This window comes from Chrysochloris asiatica, unplaced genomic scaffold, assembly GCF_000296735.1.
Source record: "Chrysochloris asiatica unplaced genomic scaffold, ChrAsi1.0 scaffold00141, whole genome shotgun sequence".
NCBI lineage: Eukaryota > Metazoa > Chordata > Mammalia > Afrosoricida > Chrysochloridae > Chrysochloris > Chrysochloris asiatica.
Genome location: NW_006408659.1, coordinates 3,086,633 through 3,112,213, shown reverse-complemented (window position 1 = coordinate 3,112,213; position 25,581 = coordinate 3,086,633). Strand labels below are relative to the sequence as shown.

The 25,581-nt window shown below is 39.9% G+C and overlaps 1 protein-coding gene across 2 annotated transcripts in view; it reads left to right on the top strand.

Moving 5' to 3' along the window:
* LOC102810898 (1-phosphatidylinositol 4,5-bisphosphate phosphodiesterase beta-1-like) overlaps positions 1-25,581 on the top strand; it is a 1,100,672-nt gene that overhangs the window by 895,198 nt on the left and 179,893 nt on the right. For both annotated transcript variants that reach the window (XM_006870398.1, XM_006870397.1), the window contains exons 24-26: positions 12,028-12,160; positions 14,589-14,642; positions 19,176-19,395. In XM_006870398.1, coding sequence (XP_006870460.1) covers positions 12,028-12,160; positions 14,589-14,642; positions 19,176-19,395 — 407 coding nt within the window. The remainder of the gene's footprint in view (positions 1-12,027; positions 12,161-14,588; positions 14,643-19,175; positions 19,396-25,581) is intronic.

Below are 25,581 nucleotides of genomic sequence, written 5' to 3'. Positions count from 1 at the left end.
GACCAGAAAGCCTCATCTTTCTTCTGTGAAGCAGCTGGTAATTTCAAACTGTTGTCCTTGAGGTTAGCAGTCCAACTTGTAACCACTGTGCTACCAGAGCTCCTTGCATATAGTATTATTTATATGTATATTTCCAAAGTAATTAAATTAAATGTCACAATGCAAAGAATAATTAAGGAAGAGTCTAGAAATATTAAAGATGGAGCATAAATACCCTATGTAGGTAGACTGGCAATACTTTTCTTTAATGAAATGTAATTTAGCAATTATAGGGATGATACTAGATTAAAATACTAATAGAAATTAACTGTTTTACATTTCATTTGGATAGTCATGAAAAGAAAAATTAGTGGGAAAAACATGATTGAGAAAATTGAGAACTCTCAATGTGAGGGAAAACTTGATAGCGGCACACTAATGAGAACTAAAAATGTGTCTATTTAAAGCTGATATCAATTATTAAATAACCTTTTTCTTATTATAAAAGCAGCCCACACTTCTTATAGAAAAAATATTTAAATAAAAATGACAAGCAAAACCCCAAAATAAATAAATAAAACACCAAAGTCACTCAGAGAATAACCACTGTGAACCTGAAAAGTGTATATAGTATTTCTTAAAATACAATTTGCGTCGTGGTGTGGCATTGCACAAGGTCGGTTTGAACCTCAAGTTCAGCAGTTCAAACCTACCAGCCACTCCTTGGAAACCCTATACAGGGTCACTATGAGTCAGAACCAACTTGATGACATTTAACAACAACAACGAAATATACAATTACTCTTTTTTTTTTTTAAAAAAGAAAGAATATTCACATTCTCTATATTAACCTTATCTTTTCACTTAATACAAATATTTTCCATATTATTAAATATTCTTCTAGAATATGACTATGTTTACTGAAATTTTTCATTGTAATCTGAGTGAAGGTTAACTGAAGCAAATCATGAATTTTGCATAACCAGCACATCACACACTTTGTTTTATCTCAATGATTGTAGTGCCTACCATGTAATAAGTTACCCAGTTCCTCCTTGTGTTGTTTCCATTCCACTCTCCTTCCCAGCCCCTCTGAACTCTGTCTCCAGGTAAATAAATGTTTTCTTTTTGATCTTGAATAGCTGACCATTGCATGGTGAACATACCTCACTAGTTTAATATGACTTTTAATGACTTCATAGTTTGCTACCATAAGTACTAACATCCTGGTGTGGCACTGTGGGTTAATGAGCCAGACTGCAAAGCTGTTTGAACTGCAAGGTTGGTGGTTCAAGCTCACCAACTGCTCCTCGGAAACCCTATGCAGGGTTGCTATGGGTCGGAACCAACTTGATGGCATTTAACAACAACATCATTTATGTTTCCAATCCCTTACATTTGGATATTTGCAAAGTTTCAGTATTTTAAACATGTCTTCAGAGCATATTATATACATCAATGATTATACCGTTGATTTTTGTGTAGATTTGTAAAATTTTTGGCCTATGATATTCAGTTCATTGAACATAGTGAATTAATTGAGCAAAAGAGAAAATTGTTAAAATTAAAGAACATTGACTTACTATAAGAATACAAACTTCCAGGATCTTCATTACACTGTAAACATTATATCCCATAGGATCAATAGGTACACCGTTCTCTGTCCTCTGTGATAACAGTCAACATTATTCTGGAAATTTTCTACATGCTATTTGTTGTAGTATGCAATAAGTGGGGCTATAGGAATATTTTATGCAGTCAGAAAAGTATGCCATCAAATTGGTTTGAACTCATAGTGACCCTTTGTAGGGTTTCCAAGGCTGTAAATCTTTGTGGGAGCAGAAAGCCTGATCTTTCTTCTGAGGATGGACTAGTAGATTTGAACTGCTGGTCTTGCAATTAGTAGCCCAGCTTGTAGGCCACTAAACTACCAGGGCTCCTTTGCTTAGGAATGTTGTTGTTGTTGTTAAGTGCTGTCGAGTCGATCCCAACCCATAGCAACCCTGTATAGGGTTTCCAAAGAGAAGCTGGTGAGCTTGAACCACGGACTTTGCCTAGGAATAGACATGAATATATTTTCCAGAGTGATTTCTACCTCTAACAACTATACTTAACCTCTGCAGACAGACAAAAAGAAACTACCAAAACCCTCATCAGACTCTGACTATAATGAGGGATGTGTCCAAGCAGGGCTCACACATGTATGAGGGTACAACTTGTACAGGCATGGGGCGTGTGCTGTTGATGCGCTGCCAGATCTTCTTATCAGAATCCCTGGGTAATGAAAAAGATAAATTCATTTAACTGCGAACTGAGAGGTTGGAGTTTGGGGTCCATAAAGATGACGTACTTCTGAAACATCAGTCACTGAAAACCCTATGAAGCAGAGTTTTCCTCTGACACACACGGGGTCAACATGAGTTGACGTCTACCGGACAGCATCTGGCAACTGGTACATCCAATTTGGGGATGCTGCAGAGGGAGACTGTAAATGGCCCAGGAATGTAACCATTTCCAGAGGATTGAATAGGGCTGAGAAGAGTCACCCTGTTTGAAGATGCCCAGTCAATTAGCTCTTTCTTCTGGACAAGCATGACCCTTGCCCAATGACTGACGGATAAAGGAAGTGAATCTCTTGTTTCTGGGTGGGCACCTTTTGTGTTGTAGTTCATGTACCTGAGCTCCCCCAGGGGTCATGATGAGGCTAGATGTCAACTGAGACCACATTTCTACTCATCTTCTTTCACCGTCCTATTCTACTTTCCTCAGTTCCCTACGGTTTTTTGGTTTTATTTCTGAGGGCTTTCTGTCAATAAATTACTTGCTCAAAAATTTCCACATCTAGTTCCAAGGAACCTTACCTAAGACAGAGCTAAATATTGGATCTAAAGTTAAATAAAAGAATGACTGCCCTTGCTTGAAATTCTTGTTCTTTTTAAAATCTTTGGTTAGTCGCTACAGTTGAAATGTTTGCCAGTAGTTCTGTCTTTGATTGCAAAGTTTCTTCAGGGATTATAGCACAGTGGCCTTTGAAATAAATTAGAAAGATTAGGTAATCCTATGAATCTCTAGTTTTGCTCATATGAATGCCAATGTAAGTTACAGCCTCACTTCAGAAAACCCACCAAAAGCACCGAACTCTTTGTCTTTCTTCCAGCTTCAGTTTACTAATATAAATAATAAAATGTAAGTTCAAGGTTGTTGTTATTTGAGATAATGTAAATTACTACTACCATTGTTGTTAGTGATTTACGACTCATAGCTACCTTGTATAGGGTTTTCAAGGAGCATTGGTTAATTCGAACCACTGACCTTGAGGTTCAAACTGAACATGAGGTTTCCTAAATTACTAAGTCCTCCTAAATTACTCCTAGTGGCGTTCTTTTCTAACTAGAAAACAGGAATAACAATAATTAATGGAATGCATTCTATTTTCTAAAAAACAGAAGTTCAAAGGATATATTTTCAAGTGAAACTTTGTGTGTTGTTATTTTTTTGCAAAGAATAATTTTTATGTTACAAATTCTGGCTATTTGCTAAGTACTCACTTCAAGAGAATATCACAAGTCACTATCATACTTTAGCGTATGTAGTATCACAGTTAAGGAGCTCTGGTAGCGTAGTAGTTACGAATCGGACTGCAAACCACAAGGTCAGCAACTCGAAACTACCAGCTGTTCCGCGGGAAAAAGATGAGGCGTTCTGCTCCCGTAAAGATTTTCAGCCTCGGAAACCCTGTCCAGGGTCGCTATGAGTAGGAACCAACTCCACGGCACATAACAACAACAACAGTATCACAATTGAGGTAAAAGTCTGGTAATAGAATATTTTTCTGATGCTATAGAGAAACTGGTTCTTCAATGGCAGGAAAAGTATAAGCAGCGGAAGACTCAATACTTCTGAAAATCTAAGGATCCATTTCCACATTGGTATTTTCCAAAGCCTATCCCTACCAGAGACATCACAGATCAAAAACGATCTCTAGAGAATAAATGCTTGTTGTTAAGTACTATCGATTCAAGTCAGACTCATACTGACTCTGAGTAGGGTTTTCAAGGAGCAGCTGGTTCAAACCAACCTTGAGGTCTAGTGCTTATCTTATAGCACCACAAAAGGAGCTGTAGGTCTTTGCTTTTGTTTCTCTTAAAAAGGATAATCGTTCAGTTTTTCAAGAACGCACAATGTTAGAGACTGTGTGAACATTTTCTGTTTTATAAATAATTTAGGGGCGTCAAATCACATAGATTCCATATTAGTCTACTAAAGAAAGCACAACATTGCCCCCTTTGAAATATCTAGACCCTTCACTGATCTCGTTTTTTGAAACTCAAGAAAACAAAGTTTCATCTTCACCGTGTAACCCTAGAAATGAAAAGTCATTTTGCACTTCAGAACGCCTGTGTGTCCTTTATCTTTTCTTATATTCATGTAACTTTGTTTGAATGAGGCCACAGAAAATAAGGTGCTGTGGTTTTCTCAAAAGAAATTTCTATCTAGGCCATGGCAGACACTAGAGACACTATTTTAGCAGCAAAGATTTTTTAGTAGAGTCCTTTTAACTTGGTATTTCTAAAGGTCATTTCTACTGAAAATTAAAGACTTTGTTGAACTGCAAAATATCATTACATTATTAATCACTTAATAAGTTACATCCATAGAGAAAGTTGAAAACCAAATAGGTAGGAAAGTTGAATTCCCATCTCCCATTCTTTGAATAGAAGACATTTCTATGTATTTCTAACCACATAAAACAGGTTGTTGTTTTGTTGTTGTCATTAAGTGCCCTTGGGTCAATTCTTGCCCATAGCGCCCCTGTATAGCGCTTCCAGGGAGCAGCTGGTGAGTTTAAACCACTGACTATGAGGCTCAAACTGAACTTGTGGTCCAGTGCTTACCCTGCAGTGCCACACCAGGATTGCTAGGGAAGATGTTTTGCTGTTGTTGGATGTTAATTCATCATCGAGATTTTAGTTGCTGAAATTAGTTTGACTTTTTAAAAGTCACACTTAAGGACTGAGAAATAATAAATTGTAGAATAAGAGCCCAAGGTGAATCATTGCAAACACTACAACTTGTATAAGTATTCTTCGAAGTAAAATATCATAGGAACATTTTAAAACATAATAAATGAAAGAGGAAAAATAAATCCTGAAGATACTGTTAAAGTCTTTAGTGTTTGTCCTTTAAGAACATTTTATATATATATATATAGTTGTTGTGTTGTTGTTGTGAAGTGCCGTCAAGTCGGTTCCGACGCATAGCGAACCTGTATAGGGTTTCCGAGGAGCAGCTGGTTAGCTTGAACCACCAGCCTTGCAGTTCAAATGGCTTTGCAGTCTGGCGCATTAACCCACAGTGCCACACCATATATATATATGTATATAGTTAAGTGCCATCGAGTCGATTCCGACTGTTCCCATTTAGGACAATAGTAAAAAGTCTTGTTGTTGTTAGGAGCCATCAAGTCAACTCAATTAGCAACCCTATGCACAGCCACAGGAAACACTCCCCTGTCCTGTGCTGTCTTAGAATTGTTACATTGAAGCCCAATGTTGGTTGCTGTCACTGTGTCAGTCCATCTCCTTTGGGGGTCTTCCTTTTTTTGAAAAGTAAAAAGCCCACTATCCCATTAGTTTGTTCATTAATGACACAATGTGGTGGCAGTGACAAGAACTGAGGTCCTTAAAGGGGTCCCTGACCAGGGTACTTGTAAGGAAAGTTCATATTGCATAGCATTCCACTGCCCAGAATGGATGAGGTCTCCCAGAACCATGGGGTACCAAGTGGGGCAGAGGGCCTGGAGTGGGGATAGCATGCGCCACAAAGGATCCTGGGTGCTTCAGGGGACTGAGGCTGGGCATCAGCTGCTGGTGTCCTGTAGGTAGGCGAACTTCTGGGCTGGCTAGGTCTAACCACAGTTCCTAGCCCTGAAGGGTGGAGGGTCAGGTGGAGCCATATTCAGAAGATGAACTGAGAAAGGGCACAGGAGTGTCCAGACCTACAGGACCCCACATCAGCTGATCAGCATCTAAGTTCCCTAGATGGTCCCTCCTGGGTGGGCACAGGTGATGACAAGGCAGGCTACCTGGGCAGGCTTAAGGTCAGTGAATGAGTAACCAGGTGAAGAGCAGAAGCTGGACTTGAGTATCTCATATTGATTCTCTTGGGATCAACATGGAAAGGGCCACCCATTGAAAGCTGAAGACTGCTCTGGTGAGGGTCCCATGGAAGAATCCTATCACAGGATTGATTGCATTATATTATAACTCATCATTGAGGTGATAACCACATCTTAACTGATAAACTACTGAGAATCTTCGTCCAGTCAAGATGACATAAAGCCTTAACTGTCACAGGCAGCATAATCCATTACCACTAATAGCTGTCATGAATACTTTATTTGCCACCTTGACCATTCAGCTAAATCCTGTAAACCCCAGTTCTCTATTGTGTGATCCATCAGATCCAAATTTTCAATGTCTACCCTGGAGATCTTCTTAGCTATCATACCAAATGGCTCCCTCTGTAAAGCGCATCAAAATAGCCTTTTCAGCTATCCTTTTGTTATACACTTGCAACATGTATTTTTACAAGCTTCATTTTTGAAATACAATATAAATACAATTTTTTAAGTATCATGACTTGAAAAAGTCACCTGGCAAATATGTTTAGAAGGGAAAATATTGTAATGCTTCCATTTGGCCTCTAGAGGGCAAGGGCCTACGTCAACCATGGTTCATTCAATGTATTTTTTTCTAACCAGCTAAGCAGTTAATCACGTGTGAAAACATGAATGTAAATTACAGTATTGCACTACTAGAAGTACTTTATTTTTCCAGTTTTTGTATTTGACTGATTAATTTATTGAATTTTTCATATATGGATGCCTTTTTCAGTGCAACATATTAAGCTATTTAAGAATTTTTATTAAATTCATACATCTCGATTTTTATAGCAAATTTATTGTGAGGTTCCATACATTACTGTTGTCATAGTATACAAGAATGTACTGATACACGTGGGATTTCCTTGAGTTTCTAGTTGAGATTCCTTACTCTTCTCTTATCATTGTTGTCATGTGCTATAGAATCAGTTCCAACTCCTAGCAACCCTCTATAGGGTTCCCAAGGAGTGGCTGGTGGGTATGAACTGCTGACCTTGTGATTAGCAGTCCAGTGCTCATCCTTTCAGAGCCACACTGGTATGCATGAGATTGTCATGAGTTCATATCATAGTATACAAGGATGGGCACTTGAATGGACTTGACAACAACTGGCTAGTTAGTACAGTAGGACACACTCACACTTTGAGCTCTAACACATATTCAAATAACAGTTCTGCTCTTAATGGTGGGACCTCTGGCTAGTTGCTTGGCTTCTAATAACATCTCTGATTTCTTAGGGAGCCAAGAGCACTGTCCACCTTGACTCATTGTGATGAATGAAGATGGTTTGAATAGCAGGGTGGTGTTTTATAGCTGCTTCTATTCTAAATCTCAACTAGGGGGATGTTGTCAGTTAAAATTTGTACATATACCCTTAGGTAACAAAAATATTGAAATATCAGTCTAGTATTTTTGTTATTATAGATTTTCACTAATGTGATCTATGAAATTGGTTTCTAGAAAATCTAAAGTCATTGCCATTGAATCAGTTCTGATGCACAGCAACCCTAAGGACAGAGTAGTATTACTGTCCTTTATGCTTTTCAAGACTGTAAAACTTCATGAGAGCAGACAGTGTCATCTTTCTTTCACAGAGCAGCTGGTGGGTTTGAACCACCAAACTTGTGATTAGAAACCCAACACTTAACCCACTACACCACCAGGACTCCAAAAAATCCAACAGTCTGGGGATATTGTCAAATTGCATAAGTACCCCCAAATCTTTAGTCCAATATTCAGAGTACTCCTTATGCGCCCTCTTCTTGCAATTCTCCAGCTACAGCCGTACGAAGGTGAGGAGGTCAGACTGCAGACTAGTTGGCCCCTAGCCAACTCACCCCTTTCCCTTCTTTATTATTCCAGAAATCCATGCAAACTCTGGAACTCTAGAATGCAGTCTGAAATGTGTTTTGTTTGGCCAGTTTAAAACTAGGAGAGATCCCCTGAATCGTTATTTTCCAGTTTTTCTTGAAGTCTGAGCAACCGCAATGGGCTGAAACTGAGGGGCTGCTGCCCGCTTCCCAGGAGCTGCCCCTCTAGCTCTGGACACAGCCTTGTCCATCACCCATTTAACTGCCTGTAAATGTACAGTGTGAACAGCCTTACCTGGGTGTATAAAGGAATCCTGCTGGTGCTGTGAGTGACATGTTGGACCTCTAACAGCAAGGTTGCTCTCCAGACCCACCAGCTGCTCTTCAGGAAAAAATTAAAACTCTCTGCTCTAAAGATTTACAGTCTTGGACATCCTATACAGGGTTGTTATGAGTCACAATCGACTCAAGGGCAGTGAATTTGGGGCTTGGGGTTGTGCAATGCAGCCCACCTTGCTTGGAAACATTTGAGTGTGTGAGTGCTGGCTGAACTAGACATTGCTTCCAAACCTACTTCAACGTTCAGAACCAGCCCTTGGCTGCAATCCACAGCTGTAACTAACTATAACTATATGTTGGCTCAACATGTGTTTACTTTTCTTTTAAATCTCACTGTATTTACAGCTATTGTGTTAGTTTCAGGCAAATAGGGGCTTCTTGTTTTATGTGTCCTTGAGAAATAGAGATTTATTTCCTTCTCTGAGTTTGACACAATCAGCAGATGAACTTCGTTTTTCGAAAAAGTGTACACTCAGGGAATGTCTGTAAATACCATACAAAGTGAAAATAAGATTGCTGCGTTCATCTGGAATCCACCTTTCCCTAACTTCAAGATACTAATGCAAATTACCAAAAAGATGCCATTCATTAGCACCATCATGGAAGCTGGGTTCCAATCACCTCCATTGTCGCTATTAAAATGTTCCCTTTTCCTGCCTTTCTTCAGAAGGTTAATTTCCATCAGTTACCACATTGAGAAGAATCTGACATTCCCTGAATGGTACCAAAAACATGCCTACACAAATAGTGATATTATTTTATTCTTATTGTCACTTTTAAAGACCTCTGGCAATTTAGTGGTTAGGAGTCGCGCTGCTAACCTCAAGGTCAGCAGTTCGAAACTATCAGCTGCTGTGAAGGAGAAAGATGAGGCTTTTTGCTCCTCTAAAGATCTACAGCCTCAGAAACCCTGTACAGGGTCGCTATGAGTTGGAACTGACTACCACTACCATTATAACTTTTATTAAAAATGCTATCACACAAAATCTGCTATCTGTTATCATATGGCAAAATGTCACCACACTTGGGTTTCAAATATATTCTGAGTATTTCCTATTTTATTGTTTGTTTGTTTTTAATGTGCTACAAAATATACACCCCTCTGTCAGGAAACTTGCTGTAGACTAAAGAGGCAATTCTAAAAATAAGAATTACAAAATGTTATGAGTACTGAAAAGGCATCATTAAAACAGGACGTAATAGCAAAGGCACTAGCATTGGAGAAAGGAGCTCTGGGAACACAGTGAATTCTGAGCTGAACTGTGAACCGCAAGGTCGGCAGTTCAACTCTCCAGGGTCACTAGGAGTCTGAACTGACTCAGTGTCATACAACCACCTGAACTAGAGAGGTGGGGTAAAGATTTCACAAGCTGTAATGCACTTATATTGCATTTACTATTATTCACTGGCAGTATTGGGTGACATTAATTCATTTTATTTCATGATTTATTTAACACAAATTTTGGATTTACTGTGTGCCAGAAACTGTTCTAAGAACTTTATAAATGCTTATTGATTTATCTAATCCTCTAGATGAATTCACACAATAGAAAATAGTGTGATCCCTTGTGTACTGTACAGTCAGTTCTGACTCATAGTGACCCTAAATGTGGTTTCCAAGGCTATAAATCTCTGCTGGAGCCAAAAATCGCATCTTTCTCCCAAAAAGAAGCTGGTGGGTTACAATCACAAACACTTGGTTAGCAGCTCGATGCTTACTGCACTATGCCACCAGGGCTCCTTTGATTTCTGTTGTGGTGTTGTTGGTTGTTGATGGTAACTGTGTGCTGTGGAGTTGGTTCTGACTCATAGCAACCCTGTGTAGGGTATCTGAGGCTGTAAGTCTTTATAAGAGCAGAAAGCCTCATCTTTCTACCACGGATCAGCAGAAACACCTATCTGTGATTCAAATCAACCTAGTGGTCCAGGCTGTGGACCTAGTAGTGACGCTGTGGGTGAGAATGCACTAGACTGCAAAGTCAGTTTGAACTGCAGTCGGTGGTTCAAGCTCACCATCCACTCATCAGAAACCCTATGTAAGGTCACTGTGGGTCAGAACTGACTCGACAGCACTTCACAACAACAACAATAACAGTGGGCCAGGGCTTATCCTAAATTGTACCACCTAGGCTCCTTTGTTGTTGTGAAGTGACATTAAGGCGATTCCAACCCATAACGATCCCGTGTAAGTTTTCTGAGGAGCCGCTGGTGAGCTTGAACCACCGACCTTGCAGTTCAAATGGCTTTGCAGTCTGGCACATTAACCCACAGTGCCACACTTTTGTTGTTGCTATGTGCCGTGGAGTCGGTTCCGACTCATAACGACCCTGCACAGGGTTTCCGAAGCTGTAAATCTTTACGGGAGCAGAAAGCCTCATCTTTCTCCCACGGAACCGCTGGTAGTTTCTAACTGCAGTGCCACACTTAGTAGGTACATATTCTTATCTGAATAGAATGAAGATGAAGACACCGAAGTAACCAACACCAAGCAACTTGTCCAATATTACACCAGCAGGAATGAACCCTGGTGCTTCAATGGCTATGTACCCACTTGCTAGCCAAAAGGCCAGCAGTTCAAACCCACCAGCCACCCAGTGGGAGAAAAGACATGGCCTTCTTGTCCCACAAAGTTTACAGTCATAGTCTAGTCTAGGAAACACTTTAGGTAGTTGTACTCTGTTTTATAGAGTCCTGGTTTGGCGCTATAGAATAAACACTGGGCTACTAGCCAAAAAAGGTCAGTGGTTCAAACCCACCAATTGCTCATCAGACACCCTATACAGGGTCGCTGTGACTCAGAACCCACTCAGCAGCATTTAACACCAACAACAAGCCTGTCCTATAGGGTAGCTATGAGTCAGAATCAACTCAATGGCACACACTAACCAGGTAGGGCTAGGATTTGAACCCAGGCAAGTTTGGATCCAGAATCTATGCTCTTAACTACTGCATGAAGGAACTCTTGTTAGAGAACAACTCCCCCAAACTTAGTAGTTTGCAATTTCAACTATTTGGTTTGTTTTTTTGTTTTTGTTTTTGTTTTTGTTTTGGCTCAGCTGGGCAGCCAGCTGATTTACACAAGTCTCAGTTGATCTTGACTGGGCTTACTCATCTATCTGTGTTCGGTCTAACATGACTTAGACTAGGGTAACTCAACTTGTCTTCACAAGGTTTGTCATCCTCCAAGGCTCTAATAGGGGGTCAGAGACAAAGAGAAGAAATTCAAAAGTTTTTATCAAGCATCTGCTTGCTTCAAGTTTGCTACTCTCTCGTTTTCCCAAAGAAAATCATGTGGTCAGGTCCAAAATATAGGGGAGGATACTACCAAAGGTCATGGATATACACAGGCATAAAACCCGGCATTCCATGAAGTTACCTTTCCACAATCATCATACAACATCAGACTGTCTCTACCCTGCTTTCCAGCTAGTTTCAAATTTGAAAGTTCAGACTCCAAAGGAATTGTAAAATACTATAAAATATATCCATGTTGGTTTGGTGGTGGAGGTTGTTATATGTTATGGAGATGGTTCCGACTCATAGCTGTAAATCTTTATAGGAGCAGAAAGCCTCATCTTTCCCCCAGGGAGGAGCTGGAAGATTCCAACTGCTTACGTTGTGATTAGCAGCCCAACTCGTAACCCACTAAGCTGCCAAAGTTCCTTTGTTGGTTTAAGAAGGCAATAAAAGAATAATGAGGAATGTAGAAGCTGAAATTATGTCTTATGATTTTAGGCTGATCCTGGGGAAACACCATCAGAGGCCCCGAGTGAAGCCAGGACAACTCCAGCAGAAAACGGAGTGAACCATACTACATCGCTTGCACCCAAACCACCCTCCCAAGCTATCCATAGCCAGCCAGCTCCAGGTAAGCAGTATGAGAAGACAGCTGTACACCATGACAATGAGTCTCCATTTAATCCGTACCAGTGAAGGAAGCAGCAGAATTTGGTTGGCAAAACCATCAATCAAGTAAGGAGGGACTCATGGACCTAGGAGATACCCATAAATGAGGAATGAACTAATAAGTGAATGAATTAACTAATGACAAGAGAAACATATAAATGCACGTCTGGCTTTTCTGAAACTCTTGCAGCCACACACAAATTCACCTGGGCTTCCTATGTTTTTGTTTAATAATGATGGGTTATGAGGAGTTGTTCAAGCAATTTGCAAGCCTCAGTGTTTTAGAAGCCCTTTCTTAGCCCAGTCTCTCTTCATGAGATAAGACCCTGCCTGAAATTCCTTTTCCTCTCACTCCAACTTCCTTTTTAATAACATTGAACATCTACCATTGTCAGGTACTATGCTAAGCCCTTCGCGGGGCTGTCTCATTTGGACCTCATGTTGATGTTGTTAGTAGCCATTAAATCTGTTCCAGCTCATGATGACCTTCTGGTAGCAGAATGAAACATCACCTGGTCCGGCACCATCTGTTGTATGTTTGAGTCCACTGTTGTGCATATTGTGTTGATTCAACTCAGTGAGTGGTTCCATTGTTTTTTTTTGGCCCAATACTTCATGAAGCATGATGTTCTCTTCTAGCAGTTGGACTTTACTGATGAGGTCTCCAAGCTGAAGTCTTGGCTTCCTCTCTACAGAGACTCAATCCACAATTGAATTTTAAAAGACTACTTGCAACAAATCACATGTTGTTAAGTGCTGTCGAGTCATTTTCGACTCATAGCGACCCTGGTTAGGGTTTCTGAGGAGCAGCTGGTGGGTTTCAACTGCCGACCTTGTGGTTCACAGTCCAATGCTGATCCTATAGTGCCATACAGTGGGTACAATTTCTCAGGTGCCTAAATATGTCCCAACAGTTACTGGCATTGGTTTCCTGGACAACATGGCTTGAGACCACCATAGTGTCAGGGGGCAACTTAGTTGATTGGTGCACCAAAATTCACGAAAATCATGTTCTACATCCAGGTTTGATGAATACCATCTTGGGTTGTAAAAGATTGCAAGTGGACATCTAAGATTAGCTATTGACCTCTACTCACAAGGACCAAAAGGAAATGAAGAAATCAAAGGCTCAAAGAAACGAGTCCACATGACAAATTGTTATTGTTGTTAAGTGCCCTCAAGTCGGTTCCGACTCATAGCAACCCTGTATAGGGTTTCCAAGGAGCGACTCACACATATGACAGTCTCTTCTAATCTGAACTAGAGCTAAATAGTGCTAGCCGCTACAACTAATCTTGACCAGGGACACAGTAAAAGATCTTGGATAGAATGGGGGAAAAAAATGTAGAACTAGCCTCAAATTCATTAAAAACCCCGGATTTACTGGGAACAATAGAGACTACGGGAACCCCAGAAACAGTCACCCTAAAATATCCTTTGAACTTGGAATTGAAGTTCTTTCTACAGGTCACTTTTCAGCCAAATCATAGATGGCTTATAAAATAAACAGTATCACCCTTAGGTAATGTGCTCCCTTACACAGTTAACTATGTGGGACAAAGGTTTAACAAAAAGCAAATCAAAGATGAGAAGGCAAGAAAATTTAGGGAAGCTTAATCTCTGGTAGCGTAATGGTTACGAATTGGGCTGCGAACCATAAGGTCAGCAGTTCAAAACTACCAGCTGCTCCGTGGGAGAAAGATGAGGCTTTCTACTCCTGTAAGGATTTACACCCTCGGAAACCCTGTACAGGGTCGCCATGGGTCGGAACCGACTCGAAGGCACTTAACAACAACAACAACAATCAATGGAAACAGAACAAACAGAGTGGAAATAATGAGCATGCTAACACATGGTACCAATTGTAACCAATGTCACATAACAATTTTTATTAAAATTGTTAAAGGGGAACCTAACTTGCTATGCTGTCTACTCCCATAAAAATGTACAGACTTGGAAACCGTATCTAGTATCACCGTGAATCCATGAATCAGAATGGATTCGCTGAAGTGGCTGATTTGCTGTGTAGGTGGTCTACTTAAAACGCAATCAGACCTTTTTTTTTTTTTTTTTTTAAATAAAGATTACTTGTCATTCCTGATTTGACCAGGAGGTGTCAGTAGCGTCACGTAGATTGAATGTATTAAACTCAGGCATTTCAATCCTAAATTTAGGAACTACTCTCTCTGCCTAGATACAAAGCATATACTCTCACATGATTAGGAAAAAGTTAAAACCTTCTGGGATCTTTTAAAAGACTATTTCTCTGCCACAATGTGTAATTTATTCATAAAGAGATTTTGACTCAAAGCTCAAATATTGTTTTTACAGGAGGAATTCAGCTTTAATAGATGTTAAAGAAGGATATTTGCCTTGTCTTTTTATTTCAGGTTCTGTAAAGGCACCTGCCAAAACAGAGGATCTTATCCAGAGCGTTCTAACAGGTAAGTACTGCCGTTCCCTGTGAAAAGATGCAGCTGAGTGTCATGTAGCTAAAGTCTTGAGAGAAGATTTCTGTTTATCTCCTTTAAAAGCTACAAATATTTAATCCTAGTTTAGGCTGAGTTGTTGCTGAGTGCCATTGAGTCTGTTCCAATTCACAGTGACCCTGTATAGGGTTCCTGAGGAGCAGCTCGTGGGTTTGATGCACTAACCTTGTGGTTAGTACTCCAGTGCTTATCCTGTAGCATTACAATATGATATAATTACAGAGATGTAAACATACTCTAAGGAGCTCTGGTAGCATAGTGGTTTCAGATCGGGCTGCGAACCGCAAGGTCAGCAGTTCGAAACTACCAGCTGTTCCGGGGGAGAAAGATGAGGCTTTCTGCTCCCGCAAAGATTTACAGCCTCAGATACCCTGTACAGGGTCGCTATGAATCGGAACCGACTCCACGACACACAGCAGCAGTAGCAAACTTACTTGGTCCTGATGCTGGTATGGTGCCGTAGGATAAGCACTGGATCCTAAAGTCGGTTTGAAACACAGTGTTGGCGGTTCAAATCCACCAGCAGCTCCTAAGAAATTCTACAGAGATTTGTTATGAGTCAGAACCAACTTAACAACAACAGCCTTTCTGGCTAGGAACCCTGATGGCACAATGGTAAATTGCTAGACTGCTAACTGGAAGGTTGAGAGTTCAAACCCACCAGCAGTCTTCTTCCTTAAAGATTATAGCCTTAGAAACTCTATGAGGTAGTTCTTTACTCAGTTCCATAGACTACGAGTCAAAATCAACTCAACGGCAATGGATTTAGGGAACATTAGTTGGTAGACAGGACCCTACCAAGATAAAAATATAATTTCACAAGATATCTATTTTTTTTAAAAATATTGGTTTCATACCAAAAGCATGGATAGCAGTGAGGTACACGAGTTTTCCTGTGCTGACAATAAAGTCTATTTCATATATGCAGAATATGATTCATGGGTCTTAAAAACTGTGATTCTGTTTGGAAATATTTTATATTTCGTTTGTTCCATAAACTGTTGTTTTAAGTACCATCCAATTAGTTCTGACTCATAGTACCCCTGTATGGGGTTTTCAAGGAGTGGTTGGTGGGTTTGAACCACTGACCTTGCTGTTAGAAATCCAGTGCTTATCCTATAGGACCACACCAAGACGCCTACGTAAACTTCGTTTTTGTTGTTAAGTGCCATTAAGTCAGTTCCACCACATAGTGACCCCTGTATAGGGTTTCTGAGGAGCGGATAGTGGGTTTGAACTGCCAACCTTGTGGTTCATAGTTCATTGCTGATCCTACAGTGACACACCAGGAGTCTTACATAAACCAGTAGGCCTGAAATTGGTACAAACTTTCTTTAATCCAGTTAGCACATGTGTGGCATTGTGGGCTAATGCACTGGACTGCAAAGTCTATTTGAATTGCAAGGTCAAAGGTTCAAGCTCACCAGCTACTCCTTGGAAACCCTATGCAGGGTCACTATGGATCAGAACCAACTCGGCAGCACTTACCAACAGCAATTCAAGTTTTAACAATCCTGGTATGACCCTGTAAGAGCAGCACTGGGCTGCTAACCATAAAGTCAATAGTTCAAACCTTCCAACCGCTCCTTGGAAACCCTATACAGGGTCACTATGAGTAGGAATTGATGTAACAGTATTTAGCCACAACAACATTCTAGCTTTAAGGAGTCCTGTTGGCATTGTAGTCTTAAAAGAAACAGCAGTACGCAACAAAAATGTATACACATGTGTACCAAATTATTAAAAATGAGCCCCATACTGTTAACAGTATGTCCATTAAGAGCAAGTTAGAGAAAGAGAGAAAGAAATAAAGAAGTGTAAGATAAATAAATCATGGTAAAGTCATGCAATAGAGTAGTATACAGCTATAGGAGTAAATAAGTAACAATCATACACAACAGCATGAATAAAACCCACAAAAACCACGAGGGTTTCTGGTATGCTGATAGTCTTTTGATTTTGATCTGAGTGATAGCTATTGTACCATGTCCATTTTGTGAACACTTATAAGATTGAGCATTTATAATTTTTGTCATTTATGCAATGTATGTGTATTTCACCAAAAAGTCTAAGTAAACATGCATAGAAAAAATACTTGAATGTACTTAAAGGAAAAACATGTTTTGAAAGATTTCGTTCCATGGGCAACACAATTCCAGGATAATGAAAAAGCAAAAGAAAGAAGTTTACATAGAGCATAATTTCAGTGTTACTTAAAAGTATGCAGATATATAGGCTAAATACAATGGCTGTATGCCAGTGTGTTAGCAGTGGCTTTCTCTGAATGGTTGGTTAGTTCATGGGCTTTATTTTTCTCTTTAATAAACGGACATGACTTTTATACCTAAGAGCTTATTCTATCTAGCCTATTGACCACAGATTTCTAATCATAGTTTCAAACATCTTGTCCCTATTGATAAACTCCCCGTGGTTTTTGTGTTGCAAATCATTTTTAAAGTAGAGCTGACTTGATCACCAAAAATGCAGCAATTCCTTAGGATCATAAAATTTTAATATATCATTATGCAATCGTAATGAGGGAAGCCAATAAGAGAATGTAGCTGATTCTCTCCCCAACCTCCTTTCCAAAAGAAATAAAATATCAGGAGAATGTTGTTGTTGTTGTTAAGTGCCATCGAGTCAGTTCCGACCCATGGCAACCCTGTATATTGTTTCCAAGCAACCTCTAGTGAGCTCAAACCACCGTCCTTGCTGTTCAAACGGTTTTGTAGTCTGGTGCGTTAACCCACAGCGCCACACCGGGACTCCATCAGGAGAATAGGCACTGTTAAAAAAAAGAAGGAGAAGAAAGTAAGAAAAGGGTAGCATATCTCAAGTGTCTAAAGATTTTGACATTTAGGAACATAAATTATTCATCTGACGTCTATGCTTATCCATGAGATATCCCATCATTCTTTTAGGTCTGTTGTTGTTCATGCCATATGTAACTTAGGAATCTCTTAACAGTTCTAAGTATTTCTGGTAACATTTGCACGTCCAAATCCAAGGATGACAGCATATGAACTATGACTTAAGCTGTTGCTGTTGTTGGTAAGTGCTGTTGAGTCGGTTCCAACTCATAGTGACATAATATAGGGTTTCCAAAGAGCGACTGGTGAGTTTGGACTTCCAACCTTGTGATGACTTAAGCTAGGTCCAAGTAAATGATAATTCACTGAGGCTAAGATACCACCCATTGTAAGGCACCCCACTGTTAACATATTGCTAAGAAAGAAAACATGACTGACAACTTCTAACATTTCTGTTGACTATAAAATGCATTTTTATTTTAGAAACATTAACATATTTAAAAAAACATGCGTAAACTAGAACTGATGAAATATGTCAGTAAAAATACAGAATTTTTTAAGGTCAGGCTCTGTGACATTAAACTTTTCTTAGCGTTGGCATAAATAACCCTTATGGTGAATTAACACAAATAGATGAAGAGATTTTTCCCTCAAGACCCTTCAGTGCTATTTGGTGGAACACACTGCAGTCTTAAAGTCTACCATCTACATCATTTATCAGGAGCTCTGGTAGCGTAGTGGTTACGAATCATGCTACTAACCTCAAGGTCAGCAGTTCGAAAATACCAGCCGTTCCATGGATGAAAGATGAGGCTTTCTGCTCCCATAAAGATTTACAGCCTTGGAAACCCTGTGCAGGGTCACTATGAGTTGGAACTGACTCCACGGTACTTAACAACAACAACAACATCATTTATACCTGGGTGGCGTCCCCTAGTGATGGTGCTGGAGAAGTGTACACTCTCTTGTTAAGCCTCTGCAGGCACTGCCCCAGAACTTGTGCTAAATAGTTAAATGAGTTCTTTTCATTTCACCAGCATGACAATCCTATAAAACAGCGCAAGTATTATTTTACTTTTAATGGATGTTGTCAGTGTCCTTTCCCCAGAACCCCCTTCTCTGCCTGATATACCTATCCGGTAGCTTCGGTAGAGTGTTGGATGCTAACAGCTAACAATGTCCCCCTTTTGAGAAGAGTTTCCCTCAGACAAATGGAAGTCCTCCTCATCCAGGAAGTCTCCCTCACCGACTGTCCCAATCCTCCTTGCCTCAGGGTGAGACCAACTATGTGGGAAAAGTCATACTCCAGGTCCCTAAGGGAACTGGCTGAGTTTTCTACTTCCTTGATTTTCCTTCTCCTGAAAGACCCCTTCAGTAAATGCAAATGAATCTCCATCTTGAGCTCTGCTTCTAGGAACTCAAATTAAAAAATAATCATAAAACTAAATCACAAATAAGAAAATTGGAAAAGCTTTGAAAAGTTCAATAACTTGGTCGCAGAGTTAGCATGTAGAAGAGCCAGACTGGAACTCAGAAATGTTTGCCATCAGAACCGTGCTTTTAAACACCTGTTGACCCGCCCTCTCAGACGCATGATCACAAGTGGGTAACTGCGCCTCTGTGCATCGATGTTTTACGTCCTTCCATGTCTATAAGCTCTTATAATCATTTGTTGCAGAAGTGGAAGCTCAGACTATTGAAGAACTCAAGCAACAGAAGGCATTTGTGAAACTTCAAAAGAAGCACTACAAAGAAATGAAAGACCTCGTTAAGAGACATCACAAGAAGACCACTGACCTTATCAAAGAACACACTACAAAATATAATGAAATTCAGAATGACTACTTGCGGAGGAGGGCAGCCTTGGAAAAGACTGCCAAAAAGGATAGTAGGAAAAAGTAAGTTGAAGAGTTGTTTTAAACTTGTTTGCTTTACAGTGTGAAGGGAGAGAGTCTGTTACATGGGTTTTTGATGTTTTGGATGATATGATTGCTTATACACCATCCAGCTCTCTCTAATTTCTACTGCTATTGAGTTACTTTAGATCACTTTTGCTTGTGGACTGAATTTTTTTGGTCAACCAAATTCTAGACAGTAAGTCCCTACCTTGGGTCCTAACCCTTCTCACATTACAGCTGCCAACTTGGCTCGTATAAAATTTTGTCACATACCCAGAACCTAGTTAAGGAGTTACTTTGTCTTACAGAAGAGAGAAGTTTCAACTACCTTCGGTGTGTCTTTCTGAAACCCAAAAAGCTCTGCACAGGAGACTCAACTGTGTCCAGACCTAGGTGTTTCCATAGCCCCATGTACCCTGGCCTTGGTAGGGGGAATCTTTAAGTGCTACTTTGAGTATCCATACACTATAAAGACAATGAGATTGCATTGCCTGAACAAATTTGCTCATTTTCTTTCCCAAATTTTATGAGAGAACTGTTCTAAGTTTGAATTTCTGCAGTTTCTTCAAACATCTTTTGTAGGCTTATGGGATGAACTTGTGGACAATAAATGGTATCTTGCGGCATGAAGTTCCCTACCCAACAGTGTTAAATTTATTTAGTTTAGTTTAATGATAAGGAAATGGAAGTTAAATACAGTTACTGTTCCTTGTGTGGTTGTCCCCTTAGGGCAAAAAATGTCTTTGCCTTCTTCAGGGTGGTTTTTTTTGTTGTTGTTGTTGTTAACCATATTTTTAAATTTAGTTATTCAGTGAATACCAACATCACCCTGGCAGCACAGTGGTTAAGCTCTCAGTTGCTAACTGAAAGGTCAGCAGTTCGAATTCACTAAGTGTACTCTGGAAAAAAGATGTGGCATTCAGCCTCGCTACAGATAACAGCCTTGGAAACCCTATGGGGTCAGTACTACAGTATCCTACAGAATCGCTAGCAGTCAGATTCGGCTGGATAGCAATGGGTAGTATACATCACAATGTGAGGTATTGTTCCAAAATCATTACAAACATCAACTCATGTCATTTTTTTACATAAAATGTCATTTATGATATTAAAAAGTATATAATGTAGAAAATTATAGTTTGCAACAGCAAAAATACTGTTTATTTCTATTTCACTATGTTCTCATACTCTAATGAATTTATTATATAATCACAGAGGTGAGAGAGGTCTTTTCAGTCATTTTAAATCGTCACTGCACTTAGTTTCCCATAACTACAGTAGATTAATGACTCTTATCACCAGTTATTCTATTTTTTTCTTCGTCAGCACATGGACAGAATATGGTTGAAGTCAATCTAATGATCATCATAACTGTTAAATATCATAGATGAAATGGATTGTGCTGTTAATCAAAGCTCCTTTGAAAGCATTATCATCCTCTTTCTCATATAAGAGTTCTAAGGGCTTTAGTTGCAATAATGGCACTGCAAACTAAATGTAATCCTTTAACTACAAATCGGAGAAATCACCCTGAAATTGTGAGCATTCATGCTGCCAGGCCAGTGAGCTCAGACGCAGACAGGCTGGACCATCCTTTCTGTCACTGTCCCTCTGGTTACTATGGTTTTGATGCCAGGTTATAGGAAGTCAAGATGCATTTTTCAAATCCATATGGTAGAACGAGATTTCATATGTGCTCAATTTAAAAGCACAATGAAAACAGCAGTGGAATTCTCGGAAGCAACAAAATCATAGTTTACTATGATTACCTTACAGGTCAGTGAGGTGAATTTTGTCATTTTACTGAAGAAGGAAGCTGAAGGCTACAGGGGTTGATATTGACCCAAAGTAAAACAGCCATTTCAAGCTAGGCCTAAAATTTCTGACTTGGTGATATTTATGTGGTTATCCAGACACTTATATATTTATAAGCCAAATTCTGCAAACTTCCAAAAGACTATTGAAGTAACTTATCATAGACGCTACCAGTTGTCAATTTTAGCTTGGTGAGCTTTTTATTTTTTTTTTTTTAAATCATTGAAGTCATGCATATAGAAGAAAGTCTACTGAAACAGTAGAAGATAAACAAAAATCACAGAGTAGATACCAGCCACCTGTGTAGTCTAATATGGAAAGCATTCGTGTATGTGGATGGACTCCTGGTGTGGTGCTATAGGATAGGCACTGGACTGTGAACCACAAGGTTGGCAGTTCAAACCCACCAGCTGCTCCTTGGAAACCCTACACAGGGTTGCTATGAATCAGAACCAACTTGACAGCAGTTAACAACAATAGTCTATGTGGTGACTGATTCTGAAATGTAGCTAACTGGAATTGAGATGTTCTGTTAAGTGTAAAATATATACCAGACCTGAAAAAGATTTCATCAAAGACAGAAAAAAAGGAGAATGTGGAAAATACCTTATATCTTTTCATTTTGACCTCTATGGATTTAAAAAGAATCACACGTTGAAATCCAAAATACTTTTGGATGCATTAAGTTAAATAAACTATATTATAAAATTAACTTCACCTGATCCTTTTTGCTTTTTCAAAGTGGCTACAAAAACATTTTAAATTACTTAGTGGCTCACATTATATTCCTCTGGAGGAGTACTAACCATTTAATATAATTTCTGTCCTGAATACCGAATTCAACTATTTGCTTCTGAGAAAAAGGAAATAGGAGCAACATCCTCCTCCTTATCTGATTAAAGGAAATTTGCTTGCTCTTCCAAGAGAGACAAACATTTTCCTGGTATTAAATTACAAAGGAATTTATATCTTATGGATCTTACACAAGCAGTAGCAGGCACCATACAAGATAAAGCCTTCAACCCTGTTTTCACAGACCATGCAGAAACATTCTTCACCTGGTTATTATTTTTTTTTAATGTTGTTCATCAAAAATAAACATATCCCAACGCTCCTAGCATTCAAAGATGTAACAGGAGAGAATGTTTTCTTCAGGAGAATGTCTTTCCCCTCTCCCTTGATAACAATACAAATAAATAAACAATTGGCATGAGTCCATTTCAACTCTTGAGAATCCAGGTATGGCAAAGGAGAACTGGGCTCCATATGGCGTTCAATGTCTGATTTTTGAGACATAAATCACCAGGCCTTTCTTCTAAGGTTCCTCTTGGTAGACCTTAACCTCTAACCTATTGGCTAGCAATCCTGCCTGTTAACCATTTGTAACCCCCAGGTGCAAATAGATACATAACAGATTCCTGAAACTCCCCGAGAGTAATGAATGGATGACCTCATGTCCACTGGATTGTTTTTTGTAACTCAACTGATTTCATCATCATTTTAACCTGGCTTTCCACATGAGGTGAAGAGTAGTTCACTGAAAGCCACTTTCTGTCTAGACGCTGATGAGCAGCGATTTGGTGGTGTTCTCTGGAGCACAGGCTCTGCCCAGTCACCCTTCCCTTCCTTTACTGCCTGTCCTAGGGCATGTTTTACTGCTTCTCCCTCATGGTACTCTTGGGCGGTTGTTTCACTGAGTCCTGTTTCTTCACATTAGCTGGATATGCACATACCTACTTGTTGCATTGCTGTGAAAGGTGAAATGTCAAGTGCAGAGCACCTGGTATATGTTGAGTGGTCAGTAAGTGAGAGTTGCTCTGGAGCTGCAGCTGTGTGTATTGTTGTTCTTGTTAAGTGCTATCAAGTCAGCTTTAACCCATAGCGACTCTGTTAGTGACGAGCGGCTGATGAGCTTGAACCACCGACCTTGCCGTTCAAACGGCTTTGCAGTCTGGCACATTGACCCACAGTGCCACACTAGGATAGCTGTCTCTTTATGTTTTGGCTACACTGACTTCTTGTTCTGTTTTTAAGTGCCATCGATTCTGTTCTGATTCATAAAGACCCTGTATAGGGTTTCCAAGGAGCAGGTTTGAACTGCTGACCTTGTGGCTAGCAGTCCATGCTAATCCTACAGCACCACACAAGGAGTCTTGACTACTGGTTCTAATAGATGATAAACTTTCTTGTGTTCCCAACTAGAAGACCACCTCAGGACTGCAATGTAACGCTAATGTTGACATTATACTTAAAAATACAAACAGAAACTTTCCAGAGAATTCTACATCCTTTATAAAACATTATTAATTCCTAGCACCAGTTTCAAATAGTTGTTTTCTTCCAGTGGGAATCCTGGTGCTGGTCTAATTAGTAGCGAAGGCAAAAGGAATGAGTCCTGATGTGGCGCTGTAATATAAGCACTAGTCTGCTAATCACAAAGTCATGGTAATTCACAATTGCTAACCAAAAAGTTGGAAGTTCAAATCCACTTAGAAACACCTCAGAAGAAAGGCCTGATAATCTTCTTCTAAAAAAAACGGCCATTGAAACCCCTGAGAATCACAGTTCTACTCTGACACACATAAGGTACCATAAGTCAGATCGACTTGATAGCAACATTTTTTTTTTTTTTTAATCTAATCAATTTCTTGGGAGCACTGTGGCTCTGCAGGATAAGCCACAGACTTTGAAAACCAAGGTTTGAGACCACCAGCTGCTCCACAGGAGAAAGATGAAGCTTTCTGATCCCGCTAAGATTTTGTTGTGGTTGTTATTAAATTCCATTGAGTAGTTCTGACTCATAGCAACCCTATCTAGGGTTTCCAAGGAACGGCTGGTTGGTTTGAATCCCTTACGCTGTGAATCACATCCCAAAGCTTACCCTATAGTGCCACATCAGGACTCAGCCTCAGGAACCTGATACATGGTCCCTATGAGTCAGAACTGACTTGATGGTACTTAACAACCACAATCAGTTTCTCTAACAGTTCCACCTGACTGCTTACGAAAACTGTGCTGGAAATCTTTGAGGCTTGTTTAGTCTTCTTTCTGGCGGGGGTGTTTCATATAAATTAAGCAACTGGTCCTGCTTTTGCTACTGAGTTCCCAGTATGATTCCTTTATCTAGTGTGTCCTACAAATAGTAACAGGAAGTACATAACTTGAAGGAATTAGACCACATAATGTAATACAATAGTCAGTAAGAATTTATTTTCAAATTGCTTCAACATCGTCCTAAACGTCTAAATATCTGTATGATTTTTCTGTGAGAACAATGCAAAGACGGCCAGTTGCTTTTCCCACAGTATGCATTCAGGCAATGTTTCCAAACTTAACAAACGTATCCTCCTAATCTTGCACACTATGCATTTTGAGAAAAGTACCATTTGGAGGTACTACAACGTTAAAGATCTGTATTTTGTCAACATGCTAGTAGCGTAGTGATTATGAGTCGGGCTGCTAACCTCAAGGTCAGCAGTTTAAAACTACCAGATGTTCGGCAAGAGAAAGATGAGGCTTTCTGCTCCCATAAAGATTTACAGCCTCAGAAACCCTATACAGGGTCGCTATGAGTCGGAACTGACTCCACGGCACATAACCACCATCATCAAGAGATAAGGAGTCCTGGTGTGGCGCTGTGGGTTAATGCGCCTGACTGCAAAGTCGTTTGAACTGCAAAGTTGGTGGTTCAAGCTCACCAGCTGCTCCTTGGAAACCCTATACAGGGTTGCTATGTGTCCGAACTGACCCGATGGCACTTAACAACAGCAACAATCAAGAAATAGAACATATCACCTAGAACCTACATGTGGTATCTAAACATATAAGAAGCCTTCCAGAAAGCTTCTGGGAAAATTCCATTATCTTTTTTTTTTTTTTTTTATGTTTTATTGTGAATTATGTGATGGTTGACATGGGAGAACATTAGTTTTACATTGATCCTATTGTATATATTGCATCAACCAATCAAAGGGTATACCCTGCAAGGCTGTCCACACCCCCACCCCCGGTCATCAGCACACAGCCCCTCTCCCTCTCTGGATCTAAAGTCCCCAGCTGCTCCATCTCTCTACGTCATTGTCTCTGCTTCCATCTCTGGCATCACTGCTTCTCTGGGCAGGGTCCTGCTCTCCGCTCTTCTCCCTTGATGGTCTCAGGGACCTCCGCTCCTAGATTGAAAAGTTAATAACATCCCTCCTTGCTACAAAACATCTACCTTTACATTTCCAACCCTCACAATCAGTCCTGATAACAATTATTCACTATTGGATCACAAGAGACCTAATCGCATTTCCTTTCATCAGCCCCGCCTAGACAAATTGTATACTACTCAGTGGAGATTCTACCTTCCTCCATGTCCTCTGGATCTAG